General features: G+C 36.7%; 1 protein-coding gene across 1 annotated transcript in view; it reads left to right on the top strand.

The window, feature by feature from the left end:
* PIGK (phosphatidylinositol glycan anchor biosynthesis class K) overlaps positions 1-24,364 on the top strand; it is a 153,122-nt gene that overhangs the window by 94,982 nt on the left and 33,776 nt on the right. The window contains exon 10 of the mRNA XM_004002091.4: positions 3,766-3,850. Within this exon, the coding sequence (XP_004002140.1) occupies positions 3,766-3,850 (85 nt within the window). The remainder of the gene's footprint in view (positions 1-3,765; positions 3,851-24,364) is intronic.

Raw genomic sequence — 24,364 nt, 5'->3', positions numbered from 1 at the left:
ATTGAATAAGTAAAAAGCTCAAAATCCATAGTGATACCCAAGATTACTTGGGAATTGCACTTTGAGTGACTTTTTAAAAAACTGCAGTTATTAAGAAAATTTTCAAGGGTATTCCGTAACTGTTCGGGCTCTGCTTTCACTGCCAGGGTCAGAGGCGTGGTGTGATCCCTGGTTGGGGAACTAAGATCCTGAAAGCTGCGCAGCCAGGCAAAAGAAAGAAAAAGAAAATTTTCAAACCTATCACTGGTTGATACATGCTGAAGTGTTTAGATGAGACCTATCATGAGATCTGCAAATTTAAAATGGTTCAGAAAAAATAAAATGAGGAAAAAGAAGTTGAAATGTTTTGCAACAACTACTTGTCATTTTTGAAAATGTTAAAATGAATTGTTAATATTAGATTTCTATTATTTTTGTATCTTTTGTATTGATTGAGAGACATTTTATGAGTAAAATGAATTCCAATTTATATGTCATTACTTTGTGTTTATAGAAGAATTTTTCATATTTCTACTTACTCTTAGAATTACTTCAGTGACCTCATCTACACTAATTTTTTCCCCAGCAGATATTTATTGAAACTTCTGGTGCCTTAATCAAGGCAATAGCACCAAACTCTACTGAGCAGTCATTGTATTCTTTCCTATCACAGACATACAGTAAAAAAAAAAAAAAACAACCCACAAACATTCCAGTTTCATTTAGAAATATCCTTAATGATGAAGGAAAATTTTTAAATGAATTATTTATCTTTTTATTGTTGAGTTGTAATATAGTTTTGATACCAATATTTTTTCAGATGTATCAGTTCAGTTCAGTTGCTCAGTCGTGTCCAACTCTTTGTGACCCCATGGACTGTAGCACCCCAGGCCTCTGTTTATTACCAACTCCCGGAGTTTACCCAAACTCATGTCCATTGAGTCAGTGATGCTATCCAACCATATCATCCTCTGTCGTCCCCTTCTCCTCCTGCCTTCACTCTTTGCCAGCATCAGGGTCTTTTCAAATGAGTCAGTTCTTCACATCAGGTGGCCAAAGTAATGGAGTTTCAGCTTCAACATCAGTCTTCGAATGAACACTCAGGACTGATCTCCTTTAGGATGGACTGGTTGGAGCTCCTTGCAGTCCAAGGGACTCTCAAGAGTTTTCTCCAACACCACAGTTCAAAAATATCAATTCTTCGGTGCTCAGCTTTCTTTATAGTCCAACTCTCAAATCCATACATGGAAAAACCATAGCCTTGACTAAATGGACCTTTGTTGATAAAGTAATGTCTCTGCTTTTTAATATGCTGTCTAGGTTGGTCATAACTTTCCTTCCAAGGAGTAAGTGTCTTTTAATTTGATGGCTGCAGTCACCATCTGCAGTGGTTTTGGAGCCCCCCAAAATAAAGTCAGTAACTATTTTTCCCCATCTGTTTCCCATGAAGTGATGCGACCGGATGCCATGATCTTAGTTTTCTGAATGTTGAGCTTTAAGCCAACCTTTTCACTCTCTTCTTTCACTTTCGTTAAGAGGCTCTTTAGTTCCTCTTCACTTTCTGCCATAAGGGTGGTGTCATCTGCATATCTGAGATTTTGATATTTCTCCTGGTAATCTTGATTCCAGCTTTTGCTTCTTCCAGCCCAGTGTTTCTCATGATATACTCTGCATATAAGTTAAGTAAGCAGGGTGACAATATACAGCCTTGACGTACTCCTTTTCCTATTTGGAACCAGTCTGTTGTTCCATGTCCAGTTCTAACTGTTGCTTCCTGACCTGCATACAGACTTCTCAAGAGGCATGTCAGGTGGTCTGGTATTCCCAGATGTATGATTTGCAAAAATTTTCCTCCATTCCTAGGGTTTTTCACTTTGTTGGTAGTGTATTTTGAAGCACAAAAATTTTAAATTGGGTGTTATTTAATCTGTTTTCCTTTTGTTGCTTGGTATATGTTTTGCATATCTAAAAATATAAGTAGAGCTTTAAAAGGTGGCACATTGTGAAATGTTTAAAAATAATGTGGGTTATTTTTGGTCAATGAATATTTATCTTATTTTTAATTGTATACTCTAATAATTTTGAGGGCTGCCATAACAAAGTACCACAGACTGAGTGCTTAAGCAACAGAAATTTATTTCCTTACAATTCTGGAAGCTGGAAGTACAAGATCAAGGTGTTGACAGGATTGTTTTCTTATAAAGCCTCTCTTGTTGATTTATAGATAGTTAAATCTTCCCCTGGTATCTTCATGAGGTCTTTGTCTTTATCTGTGTCCACCTCCAGAACTTTTTTCATCTTTTAATACTGGAATTCTGCCCATTAAATAGTAATTCCCCCTTCTCTCCTCTTTTGCTCTGGAAACCACCCTTCTATTTTCTGTCTCTATAAAGCAATATTTTAAGACAGTTTTTTCATCAATAGTGAGAGTCTTCAAAGTTCCTCCAATTAATTGTATTTATGCTAATCTGCAAAGTATATATAAACTTTTACCTAAGAGGTCTTTTAAACTCTTATATACAAAATTTTGTCCTTATTTGTATATTTGCCTTTTTATTGGGAGAGATTCCAGATTTCTCATCATCAGATTTCTTAACTAGAGATTTATACTAGTCTTCTTTATTTTTCAAGGTAATTCAAAGTTTCAGTTTTTATATTTAAGTTGATAAGGTGATGTTTACAGGAATAAAAGGTAATTGAAAGTTGTGCTTCAGTGTTACTGTTTTGAAATCTAATATTTATTTGCTATTTTGTAAATGTTGATACTTTTTTAAGAACTTTTTTTTTGTAGTTGTCTTCATTTGGGGAACGCTTTCCTGGGGGCTCAGGTGGTAAAGCGTCTGCCTGCAATGTGGGAGACCCGGGTTCGATTCCTGGGTCGGGAAGTTCCCCTGGAGAAGGAAATGGCAATCCACTCCAGCACTCTTGCCTGGAAAATCCCATGGATGGAGGAGCCTGATAGGCTACAGTCCATGGGGTCGCAAAGAGTCGGACACGACTGAGCGACTTTACTTACTTCATTTGGGGAGATTTTATTCTTACTCTGCGCTTTCCTCTTTTATACCATCAGGTATGTGTTGTGTCAATTCTGCACCTCATTGAAATATAAGTATTAAAATATTTTCCATATAGAATAACCTCTCAGAGAGTTATTATTGTCTTTATTTTATTCATATATTCATTCAGCAAACGTTTATTGAGTCTTCATTATATGGTAAACAGTGGCTATACAGAGAAGAATAAGACATGATTTTTGTCTTCAAGATGGTAAAAAAAAAGCACCTAAGTAGATCTAAATAAATTACTATATTTGAAAGAAGAGTAAACAAAAAGGGAGCTTTGATTGGTCCAAATAGGAAACAGAATGAAGAAAATCAGAGTCATGGGAATACAAGGCCCACTGGCAGGGGACCAGTAGATGGGCATGGCTGAAACTGTTGATTCAGATGTGGAGGAGGAGTTGCTGATGAGGCTTGAATAGTTGGAGCCAGATTTTGAAGACCTTTAAAAGCATATCCAGTGAACATGGAGTTCTTAAACATTTTTAAGTCTCAGAGTGAAAGACAGGATGAGGCTATTATGTGATGTCAAGTAGTCTTATTAAATAGTAATTTTATGCAGTCTGAATGTATATATAGTTGTATAATTTAAAAATTATCCTTAGATTATTTTTCATAGATTATTGACAAATACTGCTTATTTTACAATATCAGATATATATATATATCTTTAATATAGTTCATATTTGATACTTTAGCTTTGTGTTTTTTAATTTCTTTTTTCCAGCTATAAGAAAGACCAGATGGTTGAGGAACTAATGGAACCTCTGAAATACGCTGAACAACTTCCTGTTGCTCAGATAATACACCAGGTTTGCTTTCCATTTTTATTCTTTTGAAAGAAACAAGATTTTTAATCTCTGAAAAGTAATTGCTTTTGTTAGGTTTTTCAGAATCAATGTGCTATAGCTGAAAGGCATTCCAGGCCGTCTAGCCCGATTTAGACTCCACCTCTTACAGTTGGAAATCTCATTCAAAGTGCAATATTAAAAGGCTACTTGCTGTTTAACAGTAAAATTCTTGCTTATATAAAATACAGGGTAGAATCAGAATTATCTTTTGTGCATTACTTAACAATAAGACTTAATTTCAGAGAACTTTCATTTGAACCATTGTATATGGTACTTGTTAATGACAAAGAAAATGCTGAAAAATATCATTTGGTATAATTTCTTTGAGTTGCTAAAATGAGAAAGAAATCTTTCCCTACTTCTTCCACCCCACCCCATTATCAGCTCTTGTAAAGTGTAATTCTAAATGTCATGTGGGTAATTTTTTCATTTCCAATTATAATGACTCTATCATCCTTTCTACATCAAGTGTAATCTTAGAGAAGGCAATGTGGTAAGTTTTTAAACTTTGAATTTGTACTGTAATTCTGACAGCATATAAAGTCCACCCTGCTGGGCCAGAATCTAAGAATTTTAAAAGTGGTTTGTTGATGAGAGTTATGGCCTATAGACCTACCATATTTATCAGAAGCTATAGATTATAGGAAATTTCAAAAGCCCTTAAACGTCAGAATTTGTCAGAATTTTCACAAATGTTAATTACTATTGAGTCTTTCCATATGTCTTTGCCAATCAAAAGGATTTTTATTTAGGAGATACAGATTGATTATAAGTACCAGGTTGAGCTTATTAAAAGAAACAGGCTTTTACTTTAAAATGTTGGCTATTTAGATCTTTTCATGGATGTTAAAATTGAATATTAAAATTCTATGAGAAATTACAAAAAGTGGCCTAAAATTTGCCCAAAGTCTATCTGTGGTTGGTAATCAGGTCCAGTTATATGTCAGGAATTCCCTGGTGTTGTCAGAGCTTAAATGACCTAACAGCCTGCAAATGTCACATTTAAAATTCTGTCTTCATGCCTGACTCTCAGCATAAATGAATTTAACAGCAGAGCAGGCAGCAAGTCAATATGTTCTTAACAGTAAGAGTGAGCAATGAAACAGTCTGTGGTTTGTTCAGAATAGGTAAATAGAATCTGCCCACAACACTTCACCTAGAATAAAATCTAAAACAGGAAACAAGAGTTAACCTGTAAGATGGTTGACCAGATGAAATGTCCATCATATTTTTATAGCTTGAATGAACCAATAAACTGCTGTTGTATACACTGTGTGAATTCAAAGATGAAAAACTTTTACCCTGGTCAAAATTTTTATGATAGTATTCTTGGCATTATAAGAAGCTATAATTAATTTTAACACTGAATTATAAACAATTATAATTGAAATTTTTATAGTACCTGAATTTATAAAATTTTTATTGCACCTGAATTTAGAAAATTTTTATTTTAAGATTCATGATAGGAATTTCTTTTTCTTTATATTGAATAAAATTAATTTTGTTCTCATGGGGTAATCAGGAAAGATCATTTTTCCTCTTATTTCCCTTTATTGACAGTACTACAAGTTTGAAACTGTTACAACTGTCTGTCGAGTATGTTGCTAGGAGTTCACTTATAAGTGAATTATTTGAAAGCCATTTTTCCCCTAAGAGAAAAGTAATGTATATAATAATTAGGTGCAGCCAACCCCATAAAACTTCAAAATATGTAATATATCTGTATTATAGTATATATTTAACCTCCACCTATAACAGTGTGTTTTTGTACTGTAAGTAACTGTTTTTCTTCTCATCTTGAGTCATGCTTTACCTGTCTCTATTTTGGAGTGTGTGTCATTCTTATTTGAAATAACATTATTTATTCACATATCTTATCCTCTGTGTGCCCAGTCATTTCAATTGTGTCTGACTCTTTGCAACCCCATGGACTGTAGCCCACAGGCTCCTTTGTCTGTGGGATTCTTCAGGCAAGATTACTGGAGTAGATTGCAATTTCCTCCTGCAGGGCATCTTCCTGAACCAGGGACCAAACCCATGTCTCTCGAATCTCTTATGTCTCCTGCCTTGGTAGGTGGGTTTTTTTTTTTTTTTTTTTTTTAACCACTAGCGCCACCATATCTTCTGTTTGATCGTCTTTCTGGATGTCCTTGACTTGTTGATATTTTTTTTCAGCATCTTATCTTGTGCCATGTTTGCATATGTCTGAATGGATGGAGATATGTGTGTGTGTGTGTGTGTGTGTGTGTGTGTGTGTGTGTGTGTGTGCATGCGCAATGGTATAGTGAGAGCCAGAGCATCTCTTTTCTCTACTACTCAGGCATCAGAAGCCAGGGCACAGTTTAGAAAATGAGAGAGCAGGAGCCAGGCACAGGGCTTAACATGAAGAGCAACTCGAGAAATACCAGAGAGTGAGAGAGAGGAATGTATTTCAGTCATTTGAGTAATTAATTTCTTGTTTCTATTACTTAAACTGTATGTTACAATGAGGAGATAGATAAGACTTCAATATTGCCATTTTATACTGCCAAATTATTTACTTTTTTTAGGTGTCCTAGCAAACATGATTGCACATCTAGGAAATCCAAGACATTCAAGTTATAAACAGTAGAAGTAAGAAGAGAATCTGGTGAGATAGTCAGATATAAGATGAATAAAACTGGTGCTTCTTTATATTTGCAATAAGTACACAAAATGGAAATGGGAAAAATGTTCTTTCACAATGAAAGGAACTATAAAATACTTAGGAACTATATTTGGCAAGTAAACTAGAACTTACAGCGTAAGAATCATGGAAGCAAACCACGTTTCATAAGCAGAAAGTTATACCAAATATTTGATGGGGCAGGGAACCTAATGTCATAAAGTATAATTCTCCCAAATTAGCAGGTCTAATTAGAATAGAAGCAAGTTTTTTTTTAGTGTTAGAAAAAAAAATGACCACATAGTTCATGTGGAAAAACAAATATCTAATAATAGACAAAGAAGGTATATAAAAGAAAACATAGACTCTTGAATCATATAAATATGTATGGACAAAGGAATAGATAAATAGATTAATGGAATACAATGAAAGGCTGGATTTCAAACATTATTATAATTCACAGTAAGAAATACATTGTACATACATTGATGTATGTATGTGTTGTATGTGTTAAAAATTAGAAGTAAAAGTTTTATGAAACATTTACCCTCAGTACATGTGATGCACATTATTTTCTTTGTCTGTTTTTTTTCAGTGTCAAATAAAACTTAACTAAATTGATTTCAAAAGCAAACAGTCCTGATCTATTGCTTGAAAAAACCCTGAATAGAGAATTCAAAGAAAAAAATTTATGAGATTTGATCATTAAATATATGATTAAGATGATAGTATTTCAATAGGAAAACAGCTTAATTTCAATTTCATACTATATAATATAAAATAAATTTTGTATGAAGACTTAAAGTAAAATAAGATTTTAGAAGAAAGTTTTGGCAACTGTATTTTTAATCTAAAGTAGGAAAGAACTTAATGAACACACAAATGCAGGAGATATGTTTGGCTCCATAAAAATTTAATATTTTATATATCAAAAGATACCACAACATTAAAACACTAAGGTTAGAATCAAAATAAGATCTTTGCAAAGAAGACAATAGTGAATTGGTTAATATCACAGATATAAGCAGAATTCTTGAAAGTTTATAAAAGACAAAACAACTCAGTAGAAAAAAAAGGCAAAAGAAATGAAAAGCATATCAGAGAAAAACAAACAGAAATGGCTAGTGAGTGAAAAGAAAGCCTAAAACTCATTAAGGAAGTACACATTACAAATTAAGTAAAATTATTGTATGCCCATCAAATTGGTAGAAATTAAAATTACATGTTAGAAAACAGTCTGGCAGTTTCTCAAAAGGTTAAGTGTAGATTTACCATATGACCCAATGATTCTAGCCTACATATGTAAAAACATGTATCCACACAAAAACCTGTACATGAATGGTCATAGCAATATTATTTATAATAGCCTATAATTGGAAACATTACAGTGTTGATCAACTAATGGACAAATAAAATATATCCATACAGTGGGCCATTATGCAGTGATTAAAGGGGAATGAAGTACTGATACCTGTACAAATGGGTGATCCTTGAAAACAGTGTGTTAAGTAAAAGTCTATCATAAAAGACCACATGTGGTATGGTCCTGTTTGCACGAAATGTCTAGAATAGGCAGATCTATTATGGGTTGTCTAGAATGGGGATGAGGTGGGGGAATGAGGAGTGACTTCTAAATGGGTATAGGGATTTTTTTTTTTGAAGTGGTAAAAATGTTCTAAACTTGGTGGTAAGCATTGCAGTTGTTGTTGTTCAGTCACTAAGTTATGTCCAACTCTTTGTGACCCCATGGACTGCAGCATGCCAGGCTTTGCTGTCCTTCACCATCTCCCAGAGTTTGCTCAAACATACATCCATTAAGTTGATGATGCCATCCAACCATCTCCTCCTCTGTCATCTCCTTCTTCTCTTGTTCTCAATCTTTCCTAAGATCAGGGTCTATTCCAATGAGTCAGCTCTTTGTATCAGGTGGCCAAAGTGTTGGAGCTTCAGCTTCAGCATCAGTCCTTCTGATGAATGTTTAGAGCTGATTTCCTTTAGGATTGACTGCTTTGATCTCGTTGCACTCCAAGGGACTCTCAAGAGTCTTCTCCAGCACCACAGTTTGAAAGCATCGATTCTTCAGTGCTCAGCCTTGTTTATGGTCCAGTTCTCATATCCGTATGTGACTATGGAAAAACCATAGCTTTGACAATACAGACCTTTGTCAGCAAAAAAAATGTCTCTACTTTCTAATACGCTGTCTAGGTTTGTCATAGCTTTTCTTCCAAGGAGCAAGTGTCTTCTAATTTCATGGCTGCAGTCACTGTCTTCACAAATTTTGGAGCCCAAGAGGATAAAATATGCCACTGTTTCCATTGTTTCTCCATCTATTTGCCATGAAGTGAAGGAACCAGTGCAAGTTTTTTGAATGTGGAGTTTTAAGCCATCTTTTTCACTCTCCTCTTTTCACCTTCTTCAAGAGGCTCTTTAGTTCCTCATTGCTTTCTGCCATTAGAGTGGTATCATCTATATATCTGAGGTTGTTATTTCTCCCAGGAATCTTGATTTCATCTTGTGATTTCTCCGGCTTGGCATTTCACATGATGTACTCTGCATAGAAGTTAAATAGCAGGGTGACAATTCAGTTCATTCAGTTCAGTTCAGTCACTCAGTCGTGTCCGACTCTTTGCGACCCCATGAATCGCAGCACACCAGGCCTCCCTGTCCACCACCAACTCCTGTAGTTCACTCAAACTCATGTCCATTGAGTTACTGATGCCATCTAGTCATCTCATCCTCTGTTGTACCCTTCTCCTCCTGCCCCCAATCCCTCCCAGCATCAGGGTCTTTTCCAATGAGTCAACTCTTCGCATGAGGTGGCCAAAATATTGGAGTTTCAGCTTCAGCATCAGTTCCTCCAATGAACACCCAGGATTGATCTCCTTTAGGATGGACTGGTTGGATCTCCTTGCAGTCCATGGGACTCTGAAGAATCTTCTCCAAAGCCACAGTTCAAAAGCATCAATTCTTCGGCACTCAGCTTTCTTCACAGTCCAACTCTCACATCCATACCTGACCACTGGAAAAACCATAGCCTTGACTAGGTAGACCTTTGTTGGCAAAGTAATATCTCTGCTTTTTAATATGCTATCTAGGTTGGTCATAACTTTCCTTCCAAGGAGTAAGCGTCTTTTAATTTCATGGCTGCAGTCACCATCTGTAGTGATTTTGGAGCCCCCCAAAAAATAAAGTCTGATACTGTTCCCACTGTTTCCCCATCTATCTTCCATGAAGTGATGGGACCGGATGCCATGATCTTTGTTTTCTGAATATTAAGCTTTAAGCCAATTTTTTCGCTCTCCTCTTTCACTTTCATCAAGAGGCTTTTTAGTTCCTCTTCACTTTCTGCCGTAAGGGTAGTGTCATCTGCGTATCTGAGGTGATTGATATTTCTCCTGGCAATCTTGATTCCAGCTTGTGCTTCTTCCAGCCCAGCGTTTCTCATGATGTACTCTGCATAGAAGTTAAATAAGCATGGAGAAAATATACAGCCTTGACGTACTCCTTTTCCTATTTGGAACCAGCCTGTTGTTCCATATCCAGTTCTAACTGTTGCTTCCTGACCTGCATATAGGTTTCTCAAGAAACAGGTCAGGTGGTGTGGTATTTCCATCTCTTTCAGAATTTTCCACAGTTTATTGTGATCCACACAGACAAAGGCTTTGGCATAGTCAATAAAGCAGAAATAGATGTTTTTCTGGAACTCTCTTGCTTTTTTGATGATCCAGCGGATGTTGGCAATTTGATCTCTGGTTCCTCTGTCTTTTCTAAAACGAGCTTGAACAGCTGGAAGTTCATGTTCATGTTCTGCTGAAGCCTGGCTTGGAGAATTTTGAGCGTGCAATTGTGAGGTAGTTTGAGCATTTTTGGCATTGTCTTTCTTTGGGACTGGAATGAAAACTGACCGTTTCCAGTCCTGTGGCCACTGCTGAATTTTCCACATTTGCTGGCATATTGAGTGTATTTTCACAGCATCATCTTTCAGGATTTGAAATAGCTCCACTGGAATTCCATCACCTCCACTAGCTTTGTTCATAGTGATACTTTCTAAGGCCCACTTGACTTCATATTCCAGGTTGTCTGACTGTAGGTGAGTGATTACACCATCGTGATTATCTTGGTCGTTAAGCTCTTTTTGTACAGTTCTTCTGTGTATTCTTGCCACCTCTTCTTAATATCTTATGCTTCTGTTACGTCCAAAGAGTGTATGGACCATCTTTGCATGAAATGAGCCCATCTTTGCATGAAATGTTCCCTTGGTATCTCTAATTTTCTTGAAGAGATCTCTAGTCTTTCCCATTCTGTTGTTTTCCTCTGTTTCTTTGCATCGATCGCTGAGGAAGGCTTTCTTGTCTCTCCTTGCTATTCTTTGGAACTCTGCATTCAGGTGCTTATATCTTCCCTTTTCTCCTTTGCTTTTCACTTCTCTTCTTTTCACAGTTATCTGTAAGGCCTCCTCAGACAGCCATTTTGCTTTTTTGCATTTCTTTTCCATGGGGATGGTCTTGATCCCTGTCTCCTGTACAATGTCACGAACCTCCGTCCATAGTTCATCAGGCACTTTGTCTGTCAGATCTAGTCCCTTAAATATATTTCTCACTTTTACTGTATAATCAAAAGGGATTTGATTTAGGTCATGCCTGAATGGTCTAGTGGTTCTCCCCTCTTTCTTCAATTTAATTCTGAATTTGGCAATAAGGTGTTCATGATCTGAGCCACAGTAAGCTCCCTGTCTTGTTTTTGCTGACTGTATAGAGCTTCTCCATCTTTGGCTGCAAAGAATATAACCAATCTGATTTTGATATTGACCATCTGGTGATGTCCACATGTAGAGTCTTCTCTTGTGTTGTTGGAAGAGGGTGTTTGCTATGACCAGTGCATTCTCTTGGCAGAATTCTATTAGCCTTTGCCCTGCTTCATTCCATACTCCAAGGCCAAATTTGCCTGATACTCCAGGTGTTTCTTGACTTCCCTACTTTTGCATTCCAGTCCATTATAATGAAAAGGACATCTTTTGGGGATGTTAGTTCTAAAAGGTCTTGTAGGTCTTCATAGAACCATTCAGCTTCAGCTTCTTCAGTGTTACTGGTTGGGACATAGGCTTGGATTACCGTGATATTGAATGGTTTGCCTTGGAAACGAACAGAGATCATTCTGTCATTTTTGAGATTGCATCCAAGTACTGCATTTCGGACTCTTTTGTTGACCATGATGGCTACTCCATTTCTTCTGAGGGATTCCTGCCTGCAGTAGTAGATATAATGGTCATCTGAGTTAAATTCACCCTTTCCAGTCCATTTTAGTTCGCTGATTCCTAGAATGTTGACGTTCACTCTTGCCATCTCCTGTTTGACTACTTCCAATTTGCCTTGATTCATGGAACTGACATTCCAGGTTCCTATGCAATATTGCTCTTTACAGCATCAGACCTTGGTTCTGTCACCAGTCACATCCACAACTGGGTAGTGTTTTTGCTTTGGCTCCATCCCTTCATTCTTTCTGGAATTATTTCTCCACTGCTCTCCAGTAGCATATTGGGCACCTACCAACCTGGGAAGTTCCCCTTTCATTATCCTATTATTTTGCCTTTTCATACTGTTCATGGGGTTCTTAAGACAAGAATACTGAAATGGTTTGCCATTCCCTTCTCCAGTGGAGCACATTCTGTCAGACCTCTCCACCATGACCCTCCCATCTTGGGTGGCCCCACATGGCATTGCTTAGTTTCACTAAGTTAGACAAGGCTGTGCTCTGTGTGATCAGATTGGCTAGTTTCCTGTGATTACGGTTTCAGTGTGTCTGCCTTCTGATGCCCTCTTGCAACAACTACCGTCTTACTTGGGTTTCTCTTACCTTGGACGTGGGGTATCTCTTCACGGCTGCTCCAGCAAAGCACAGCCGCTGCTCCTTACCTTGGACGAGGAGTGTCTCCTTACTGGCCGCCCCTCTTGACCTTGAATGTGGAGTAGCTCTTCTCAGCCCTCCTTTGCCCGCACAGCTGCTGCTCCTTGGACGTGGGGACAGTATACAGCATTGATATACTCCTTTTCCAGATTTTGTACCAGCCTATTGTTCCATGTCCAGTTCTGTGGCTTCTTGACCTGCATACAGGTTTCTCAGGAGGCCGGTAAGGTGGTCTGGTATTCCCATCTCTTTAAGAATTTCCCACAGTTTGGTGTGATCTCCACCAATGGCACCCCACTCCAGTACTCTTGCCTGGAAAATCTCATGGACAGAGGAGCCTGGAGGGCTGCAGTCCATGGGGTCACTGAGGGTCGGACACGACTGAGCGACTTCACTTTCACTTTTCTCTTTCATGCTTTGGAGAAGGAAATGGAAACCCACTCCAGTGTTCTCGCCTGGGGAATCCCAGGGATGGGGGAGCCTGTTGGGCTGCCGTCTATGGGGTTTCACAGAGTCGGACATGACTGAAGTGACTTAGCAGCACAGTCAAAGCTTTAGCCTAGTCAGTGAAGCAGAAGTAGATGTTTTTCTGGAATTTTCTTTCTTTTTCTATGATCCAACAGGTGTTGGCAATTTGACCTCTGGTTCCTTTGCCTTTTCTAAATCCAGCTTGTACATCTGGAAGTTTTTGGTTCATGAACTGTTGAAGCTTAGCTGGAAGGATTTTGAGCGTTACCGTGGTGGCATGTGAAATGAGTGCTGTTGTATGGTAGTTTAAACATTCTTTGGCATTGCAGACCTCTGGGAATATACCAAAACCATTGCATCTCAGTGCAGTGATATTTGCAGCAGTCTTGCTTTTGGCCACAACAAATTGGAAATGATGTGAATGCCCCTCAGCATAGTTGCTTTACAGTGTGGATGATTTTCAGAAGTCACAGTCAGTAGAGCAAATACATGTTTTCTGTATTTTCTTATCATTGGATTTATTTTTTTATCAGCTAACCTCTTATCCTTCCTCTTCTTTCAGCCTAATGGTAGAAAATTTAGTGACTCTCACCTAGAGTTTTCTTCCTTTTCCACTCCTTCCTGGTATGATGGAATCACAGCTTAGTTAGTAGTGGGTAGTGACATGGCTTCATGGTACTGGGAGATTCAAGGTGTTCCCTCCCTGAGATATACTGTTATATTGTATAGGTTTGGATTGGTATCTGTCTTTTCTGATAGCCGCCGAGTCAGCCATGTGCACAGTACATCTGTTAATGCTTTACATATCGTCTCTCCACGTTGTTGTATAGCTCTGGCAGTGTTAGAGGAAGAGAGCAGAGTAGATGTTGTCATTCCTTCCTATTCCTTTCCTCTGTTCTCTATCCTCTTTTGACTTCCTCACTTCTTTTTGCCCCTTCCCCCCATCTTCCTCTATTTCGTTCTTGTAAGCTGAAGTTATTTGAATTCTTCCCAAATGTTGTTGAGTGTTGTTAGTATTTTCATTGGAAATTGAATTAAGTGTAGTGTCTGATACATAGTAGACATTGGACATAGTAAACACTGGATAAGGATGGTGACCTCTGTTGAATTTAGGAGTCTGACATGCTGACTAAGAAGAAATGTAAGTGAAGAGTTTTCTAAAGGTCACAAAAAGAGTTTACCGCAGACTATTTATGACACTTGGGTTCCTTTCATGACCAACAGTGGTAGTATTTATTTAATGTTTCTGAGTAGGTAGGCAAATTGTAGGTTTCATTATATTAACAATTCAGACAGTCTAGTGGTCTTGCAACAACAGCAAGAAAACCATAAGTTGCATGGGGTAGTGTAAATTGCAAATACTGATGAAAGGAGCATTATTTTATGTGAAAATACAACTAATCCTCTTAAAGATTTATAAAGTTAGGACATAAAATTTTATGAAAAATAGAAAAACACATGCAAAAGAAAGTGGTTTGGTTAACCTTGCGTGCTTATGTTGATAATTTTTCTTTTAGGGAGATTATTTTTTCTTTTAATCTGTTTACTAGGAATACAGGTACAGAACTATCTCACTGAGACACCTATGGAGAAATGTGGATGACTTTCCCATATAAGTAATTTTACATTTATTTCAGAGATGTTAATTTTAAAATTAAACCACTTTAAAAATAGCTTACATTTACTACTAAGATTTGAAATATGTGACTATACTATAGTACTTTTGTGGAAAGTTGTATTTTTTGTTCTTTGTGAAAAGAATTGCATACAGATGGGTTAGAAAACGTTTTTCTTTCTTTCCTGGTTTTAATTGGTAGGTTCATGTTACTTTAACTTGTAAACATAAAAAATAGATTAGCACCACGTAGAGTTTATTGAATAATAAAATAGTAACAACTAGGGATAAAAAAAAAACAGACACAAGTTTTGGAAAAATTAATATATAGTTAAGAGTAGTATAAGCTAGGATCAAGATTGCCAGAAGAAATATTAATGACTTCAGATATGCAGATGACACCAGCATTAGGGCAGAAAGCAAAGAGGAACTAAAGAGCCTCTTGATGAAAGTGAAAGAGGAGAGTAAAAAAGCTGGCTTAAAACTCAGTATTCAAAAAACTAAGATTGTGGCATCCAGTTCCATCACTTCATGGCAAATAGATGGGGAAATCATGGAAAAAGTAAAAGTTTTATTTTCTTGGGCTCCAAAATCACTGCAGACGGTGACCACAGCCATGAAATTAAAAGATGCTTTCTCCTTGGAAGGAAAGCTCTGACCAACCTAGATAGCATATTAAAAAGCAGAGATATTACTTTGCCAACCAAGGTCCGTCTAGTCAAAGCTATGGTTTTTCTGTAGTCATGTATGGAAAGAAAGCTGAGCACCGAAGAATTGATGCTTTTGAACTGTGGTGTTGGAGAAGAGTCTTGAGAGTCCCTTAGACAATAAGGAGATCAAACCAGTCAATCCTAAAGGAAACCAGCTCTGGATATTCATTGGAAGGACTGATGCTGAAGCTCTAATACTTTGGCCGCCTGAGGCAAAGAACTGACTCATGTGAAAAGACCATGATGCTGGGAAAGATTGAAGGCAGGAGGAAAAGGGGATGACAGAGGATGAGATGGTTGGATGGCATCACTGACTTGATGGACATGAGTTTGAGCCAACTCCAGGAGTTGGTAATGGACAGGGAAGCCTCACATGCTGCAGTCCATGGGGTCGCAAAGAGTTGGACATGACTGATCGACTGAACTGAACTGAACTAGGAGTAGTATATCAATCTCAAACACAATTGTTACTAATCTTCCTTTTTTAAAAAAAGTGATATATTTTAGAAATGTACTGGAAAAACGAAAAGATCAGTGATGAATGTATAATTTACCATAACACGTTTTCTTTAGTATCATCCACTTAGGTATGTGTTTTATTTTTTGAAATTTTGTGTCAAGAATCAATTTTAGTTAGCTCTGCCAGATATTAAAATATTTAGGCTTGTACTATTTAGATATACAAAGTGGTACTGATGAAACAATGTAGGTAAGTCCTAAGTGCAGAATAGATCTGAGCAGAGTAGATAATATAAATCACTTAGCTAGCCTAGAAACCCCAGTATGCATTTGGATTATATAAATGATAAAGATGACACCACAAATCAGTGAGAAAATAAAGGATTATTCAGTAAATGATGCTGGGACAGTTAAGTCTTTGGGAGGGGCAGCAGAGGCTAGATTCTTGATTTATAACTTGTGGAAAAAGTAGATGCTAATTGGATTATAGATCAATGCAAAAAATGGGACCACTCAAAACTACTACTACTAAGTCTCTTCAGTCGTGTCTGACTCTGTGCGACCCCATAGACGGCAGCCCACCAGGCTCCCTGTCCCTGGGATTCTCCAGGCAGGAACACTGGAGTGGGTTGCCATTTCCTTCTCCAGTCAAAACTACATATTGGTAAATATTTGTTGGTAAGGAATTTCTAAGTGAAAATCATGGCAAAAATCAATATATTTGACTTTGTAAAAATATAAAATTTATACACATCAAAACAAAAAGGCAAATATCAAAGTGGAAAACTATTTTCCTCACAGAATTGACATCTTTATATGTAAAGAGCTTTTACAAAGAGATAACAAACCAAACACTCCAATGGAAAAGGAGCAAAGAACTTCAGACAGACCTCATACATACAGACAGACCTGAAATAAAAATAACTAATAAGCTGATGAAAACATTAATATTCATTAATGATATAAGAATTATTCATTTCAACCTTAAAAATTAAAAAAAATTCCCATTTAAATATCTCTTACATTAGCAAAACTATGAAAAGTAGTAATACTCAGTAACAACAAAGTACATAAACTATTGGAGAAGAGTGTTAATTGGTAGGGACAGTGTGGTAATTTTTACCAAAATTTATAAATTATGTTTATGAGCTATTTAAACATGGCTGATTGAACAATGTCTATTCTCCTTCCTGAAAAACCCTACTCAAGTGACAGTAAATATAAAAAACTAAATAAATACAGTAAAACAAAGAAAATGGAGGAGTAGAAAATAGCAGATGAGAGGCACCAAAATTGGAAGAAGAAAAGAAGAAAATTAGTTGAATAAATGGTAATCAGCTTAGTGGAGTAGACAAGCTACACCCTAATTTCCATCATGAGGGAGAACAAGCCACTTGTATTGTAGAACTTGGGAAAGCAGACACCAGACACCTCAAAGGTTGTATGCAAAGAGAAACTCCCTGTGCCCTTCTCCTGTTTAATTTACAAAACACTGGTGTCAGGCTTACATTCTATCAGGCAGAAGACTGGAGAGTTCCTCCCTGAAGATACTAGCCTAATAGAAAAAAAATGGTGTATTGTGACATTTGCAGGACTCCAGTTTAATAACCCAGTCCCAGTCTGTTCACCTCATTGGTAAGCCCCGTGGTTAGTAAGGGCTGTTAATGCATAAAGTCTTATGATCAGTGTGTTTTATTTCCTCACTCTTGAGATACAACCAAGGATCATTAAACTTTTGGAGAATTCTTTATTATGGAAGACAAAGCTCAAAATAAGCAAATGGATAAAGGGAACTTAGCAGATATAGACAAAGCCAGGAATAGGAGAAAACAGTACTAACAGCAACCACTACTACTACTACCATTTCAGAGAGCAATGAGAAGGTGTTTTATTTAGGAAGCAGGGTACTGTACACAAAAAGGAATATGCAGAAAACAAGGTCTAAAGAGCTCTTAGAAATTAAAACTATATGACTAGAAATAAAAATTTCAGTAGAAAATTTTGAATGCAAAGTTGAGGAATCTCTTAAGAGAACAAAAAGAGAAGGAAAATCAGAGACAAAGGATGAGAAAATTCAAGGAATACACTGTAGACAATTCTGTATGAGTCTCACATTTCTGTATATCTTACGAGCAGAAGCACTGACAGGCTTTTTAAAAATGATTTATTTTTATTTATTTGTTTATGGCTGTGCTGGGTCTACCTTGCTGCACATGGGCTTTCTCTGGTTGCAGCGAGTGGGGGCTACTCTTTGTTGGGTTGCACAGTCTTCTCATTGTGGTGGCTTCTCTTCTTGTTGAGCACAGTAGTAGCTGTGGTGCGTGGGCTCAGTAGTTGCATCTCGTGGGCTCTTGAGCAAGGGCTTGGGGGTTGTGGTGCGTGGGCTTAATTACTCCATGGCTTACAGAATCTTCCCAGACCGGGATTGAACCTGTGTTCTTGTTCCCTGCATTGACAGGTGGATTCTTAACCACTAGACCACCAGGGAAGTCCGACACTGAAAAGCTTTTACTCTGGATTATTTTGGCAAAGATGTTTTGTCTTATGAACAGTATTGGAAGATAGTGACTCATTTAGATTTATTTGCTATCACAAAGATAATGTCTCTCTCTCGGGCAAAGATTAGACAGATTTGTTGCAGCTTGTTATAAAAGACTTGGGATTTTCTAGGTTGGGGATTCACTGTCTGTTACACAAACCTACTGTGTGGATAGTAATTACCAAGGTCTGCCACTGCACTGTCCTCATGGGACATGGGGACAGAAAGAACTGGCACACATGTGAAAGTCATGTAGCTTATGAGTAATAAAGTACTTTGTCTCTGATTTAGGAGTCTTCAAGCTGTCTTCTACCAGTAACCATGAAAGTGTTCTAGGCCAGCTTGTTATCTTGGAAGCAGGGTAAAATTTCAGAACCTTCACAGTTTCATACAATAATTCATGACATCCAACATGTGACTAATGAAAAGTATTGGAAGAAGAAGACAGAAAGAAAAAGCAAAGGGGAAGCTATAGTAAAGAAATAATGCAAGAATATGTTTCCAGAACTCAGGAGTTTGCTAAGAAACAAATAGACCCCATCCAAGGAACATTAGTTTGAAATTTGAGAACAATAAAAAATAAAAAGAAGGCCCTAAAAACTTCCAGAATGAAAAAAAAAAAAAAAGAGAGGCCACGATCAAAAGAGTAAACATCTTTTGACCACAATCAGAAGAATTAGAGGAAGGAGAATTGGAAATGAAGTAGTAACGTCACCATTATTTTTTTGTTATAAAGCTCATGTTGCTCGCTAGTCTCTAAAAAGAATGTTCAGGCAGTGATTCACTGCTGCTGCTGCTGCTGCTAAGTCGCTTCAGTCATGTCCGACTCTTTGGGACCCCATAGACAGCAGCCCACCAGGCTCCCTTGTCCCTGGGATTCTCCAGGCAAGAACAGTGGAGTGGGTCACCATTTCCTTCCCCAATGCATGAAAGTGAAAAGTGAAAGTGAAGTCACTCAGTCGTGTCCGACTCTTAGCGACCCCATGGACTGCAGCCTACTAGGCTCCTCCATCCATGGGATTTTCCAGGCAAGAGTACTGGAGTGGGGTGTCATTGCCTTCTCTGAGTTTTTACTAGATATAAAAATTTACTAAAGATAAAAATTAAATGAAAAAAAGCCAATGAAACCATGTTATTACTTTGAAAAGATAGACAAATTTGGTAACACAGTTAGACTAAGATAATAAAAGAAGAAAATTATCAAAATCAAGAATGAAGAGGGGGCATCACTAGAACCCCTTTAGAAATCAAAAGAATTATAAGTAAAGGTTTTAAAGACCTTTTTCCAACAAATTTTAGACAACTTAGATGAAATAGACAAATCCTAAAAAAATTCAAATATTAAAACTGGTCCAAAAATAAGTAGAAAAGCTAAAAAGATTTTCAAGTTATACAATTGAATTTATAAATTAAAATTTTACCACAAAGAAAAGTATGGACTCTGATGGCATGGCTGGTGAATTCTGTCAAACATTTAAGTGAAAAATGGTATACAGTCATAGAAAATTGAGGAGAAGAAAACACTTCCTAACTTATTTTATGAGGTTAGTGTTGTTGTTGTTCAGTTGCTAAGTCATGTCCAACTCTTTGTGACCAATGGACTTTAACACGACAGACTTCCCTGTACGTCATCATCTCCCAGAGTTTACTCAAATTCATGTCCATTGAGTTGGTGACACTGTTTAACCATTTCATCCTCTACCACCCTCTTATCCTTTTGCCTTCAATCTTTCCCCAGCATCAGGGTTTTTTCCATTAAGTTAGCTCTTCACATCAGGTGGCGCAGTCCAAGGGACTCTCGAGAGTCCAGCACCACAATTCGAAAGCATCAGTGAGGTTAGTGTACCCTGATACCAAATACATCACAAGCGAAGAAAATCACAGATCAATATCTCTCATGAAGGTAGACACAAAACCATAACAATGTTGGCAGAGGAACAAGAGACAACTTGTGTACAATCAAATGTCTAGTCTATGGCAAAGCCAAGATTTGAACCTGGACATTTTAGCACTGCAGGCTTTCGTAGCAGCGAGTACCCTGTGCTATGAAAGCAGCAAAGATATGGTGTGAATTCTGTAAGTATGAACTAAATTTTAAACCTCCAGTGAATCTGTTCTTGGTCCTGATGATTATTGTCCTCACTTGTGAAATTAAATTTATCTTGCTGTCTCAGCTTGTTTCTATATTAAACAAGCATAAATATGCATGATTTAAACATCTTGATTAGACATCTTTTAGTAGATTCTTTCCTGGAATTTAAGATATGTGAGAGATTCATTCTGGGAATCAACATCATGAAACAATTTTATCTTTATTAATTCAAGACCCTTTACTAAGGCAAAGGCTATGTGTAAACAAAAGCACAAACCTGTGTGTTGTTTAAAAAACTTTAACTTTCTCATATTTTGTCTTGACAGAGATATATTATCCACTGTTTTCCCCACTGTGTTCTTATCCATATTCCAGGCTTTCCCTGGATCCCACTGTTTCAGTTATAAGGCTTCTTATAAATCCTTTAATATTATAATAAGATTAGTAGATTACAAAATCTATATTTTTTAATGCATCTCTGCAGGGTACATAATGATGATATGGTGTAACCCATTTTCTGTCATTCAGACAAGCTACCCCAAAGATGACTATAGAGCTATATATATCCATTGAACATTCAGTTTACTGGGAAGAAATACTGCAATGTGTCCTAATAGGCCTTGGCTTATAACACGGAAGGCTGTTTTGCAAAATTTTGTTTCATCTATGCTTTGTTGTTCCTTTTAAATCCTCGAGGTAATTTTTTTTTTTCTAGTACAACCAATCCATATAGTTTCCTGGTATGTCCATTGTTGTGCTTTGTGGGTACTCTTGGCATTTGAGTGAGACTGTTCTTACACTGTACAAGACTGGACTGTGTATCACAGAGTTGTTGGCATCCCTGGTCTTTCCAAACACTGGTTTCCGTGAGCACTTCTCACTCATTGTGATACCAAACAATGCACTTGCCTTTTCTGAACTCCTCCCATCCTATGGAGGGTAATACTGCCTCATGTTGAATACCACTGCAGGTAATTATTTGCAGTGTTTGCCAATAAAACCTTTTATCTGTGTGCTCTAGTCCCTTAATGTTGTAATGTAATATTTAAAAATATGTATAATTGAGAACCTTTTCTCACTTTCCTGCATTCTCAGATGTTGTCTTAGATGCTGCAGTTCTAGCTTCTATCATGATGTGACATGTATTTGGACAGTCTTTTAGTTCTTCTGTCCTTGTTTGTGATAGCGCTTCATCTTGTTTCACTCTAGCTATTCTGACATGTTTATGTTTTTCTATTCTAGTAATGCCTGCCTCATTATAGCTAACTTTACTAAAGGTTGACTGAAAAGTCTATCAAGTAGAAAACTTCTGACAATTTCTCTTTAAAATTGTGCCTATTGAATTATCAATACCTGGCAACTCATCAAAAGACAGCATCCATAGAACTCTCCCTGCCTAGGGACTGACTGAGATTGTTTTAAATTCTTACAGAACTTTCCCTAATTGTAGACTTAAAACTGAAGTCTAGTGAAAAATAACATACTGCTTATTTATTTTAAAATTATAAGACAAGTAATGAAAATTATACTGCTTGAAGGTCATGTGTTATTCCTTTAATATCACCTGGGATATGATTTTACCTTCATATAAGTTAATATCAGATTTCATATTATAACTTATGAGACCTACTTCCCAAAATGTCACTTTTCAAGGCATACATGAAACTGTAAAGCTATTTGAAAATAGTAATCAATATTTCAATACTGATATTTCATTGTTTATGTAAGTTTGAAAAATTCTGTCTACCTGCAAATTTGTCATATAGTTCTTGATATATTAAATTTCTATATTAGGAATGAAAAGTTTAAGCCTCATTAGTCTGTTAAGTATTCCAGAATAAAAACAAACAGATACCAGTTTTCACCAAAATTGAAAAGATTTTAAAAATGAGAATAGTTGGTATTGGTGAAGAGGCAGTGAGATGAGCATGCTCTTAAATTGCTAATGGGAATGTAAGTTAATGCAGCCTTTTTGAAAAGTAGTTTGTTAGTGTGTGTGTATTTATAACCAGTAATAGTAATTCCACTCCATCTCTAGGATTTTATTCAGAAGAATTAAAATAAAACAGGTTTATGTTTAAAACTGTAAAGTTCATTAGCATTTCTTAGGTCACAGCATAATGTAATAAGGTGAACTGGGTTGGATCCAATCTCCACCATTTAATAGCTGTCTAGTCTTGGACAAGTCTCTTAATCTTTCTTTTGCAAGTTATGCATTGGAAATATGATGATGATGATGCCAGTGACAATAACAGAAGCAACAGTGAAGACACTGACAGCTTCATCTGGGTTAAATGCTGCTGAATAAATCTAATTAGGCTTCTTACCAATTTTCAATTGCAGATGTTCCAAATATTTGCTATAGTCTCTATGCCTCTTCCCCACTTCTATCTGCTTTCCTGTTCAGCTTATGACTTAGCCTCCTAAGTCTTGAGAAAATTAGATGAAAACACCATCAGTGTACCTTCCCATACTTTCAAACTTATTTGTATTGTCACAAGTCTTTATCTTTTTTTGTCCATCTGAAAGGAAGAAGTGTGTGAATTATACCATAGAAAACCTTGCTTACATTGTTCCATCTATCATGCCTTTCTCTCTTTTCTTTACACTTTCCATTCCTGATTTAGATGTTTTTAGTCCTTAAAAAAGTCATCCTCAATCCTGCTGTAACCAAACTCAACAATAGAGAAACAAACAATGCATTTTAAAAATGAGCAAAGGACTTGAATGGACATCAGTCAATAGGGAAATGCAGACCAGAACTACAGTGAGATAATGTCTTCATACCCATTACGATGGCTATTATCAAAAAGCCAGAAAAGGATGAGTGCTAGAGGGGAAGTTGGAACCCTTGTATACTGTTAGTGGAGATGTAAAATGATACAGCCACCATAGAAAACAGTACAGTGGTTCCTCAAAAAAAAAAAAAAAAAAAAGCAATTATATTATCCAGCAATTCTACTTGTGACTACAAACTCCAGAGAATTAAAAGCAGGGATCTGAACAGATTTTGTAACCCAGTGTCTATATCAGCATTGTTCATAATAGCCAAAAGGTAGAAACAACCCAAATGTCCACTGACAAATAAATGGGTAAACAAAATATGTCATATATATAAAATGGTGTATTATTTAGCCTTGAAAAGGAAGGAAATTCTGAAACATATTGAACCTAGAAGATTTTATACTAAGTGAGATGTTAAACACAGATGTACAAATACTATATGATTCCATTTACATGAGGTACCAGGAATGGTCACAGAATACCAAGAATAGACACAGAAAATAGAACAGTGATTTCTAGGAGCTGAGGGAGGAGGGGCTGTGGAATTATTGTTTAATGGGTATAGAGTTTCAGTTTGGGAGGATGAAAAAGTTCTGGAGATGGATGGTGGTGATGGTTGCACAATTGTGTGAATGTACTTAATGCCACTGAATTCTATTCCTAAAAATGGTTTAAAAGGCAAATTTTATGTATATTTTACCATAATAAAAATAGTCAACTGCCACTCTTTATTTCTTCGCTGCCTTATTTTTTCCACAATCTACTTTATTCTAGTTTGTACTCTCGCAAATGCTCTGCACCTGTTCTTGCAAAATGTACTAAAATATCCTAATTTTCACATCATCCTAATTTTTAAAAAAAAACTCATTTGTGTTATTTAGGTCTCTGAAACCTTTTTTCTTTGCTTTTGGACCAACCATCACTGTGTACTGGTTTTCCTTCAATCTCTCTGATCATTTCCTTTGAAAATCTTTTGCTGGTATCTTCCTAGACCTATCTCTAGGATTCTGTCCTTATTACAAATTCCTGCTGGACCCCCATTTCCTACTGTTCAGTGTACCATAATGGTTTTCAAATATTGCTTATATGCAAGTAACCCCCAAATATCTTTGTCTTCCTCTTGAGTTACAAAACAACATATTATTGCCTGTAAGGTAGCTCCACCTGGATCTCCAACACATTGTGTAAAATTGAATTCACCCCTTTCTTAAATGGTTCTTCTATTAGGTTTTATATCTTAATTCCACTGTAGTCTCAATA

Source organism: Ovis aries, chromosome 1 (assembly GCF_016772045.2).
Source record: "Ovis aries strain OAR_USU_Benz2616 breed Rambouillet chromosome 1, ARS-UI_Ramb_v3.0, whole genome shotgun sequence".
Taxonomy (NCBI): domain Eukaryota; kingdom Metazoa; phylum Chordata; class Mammalia; order Artiodactyla; family Bovidae; genus Ovis; species Ovis aries.
This window is presented reverse-complemented; position numbering and strand designations above follow the sequence as displayed.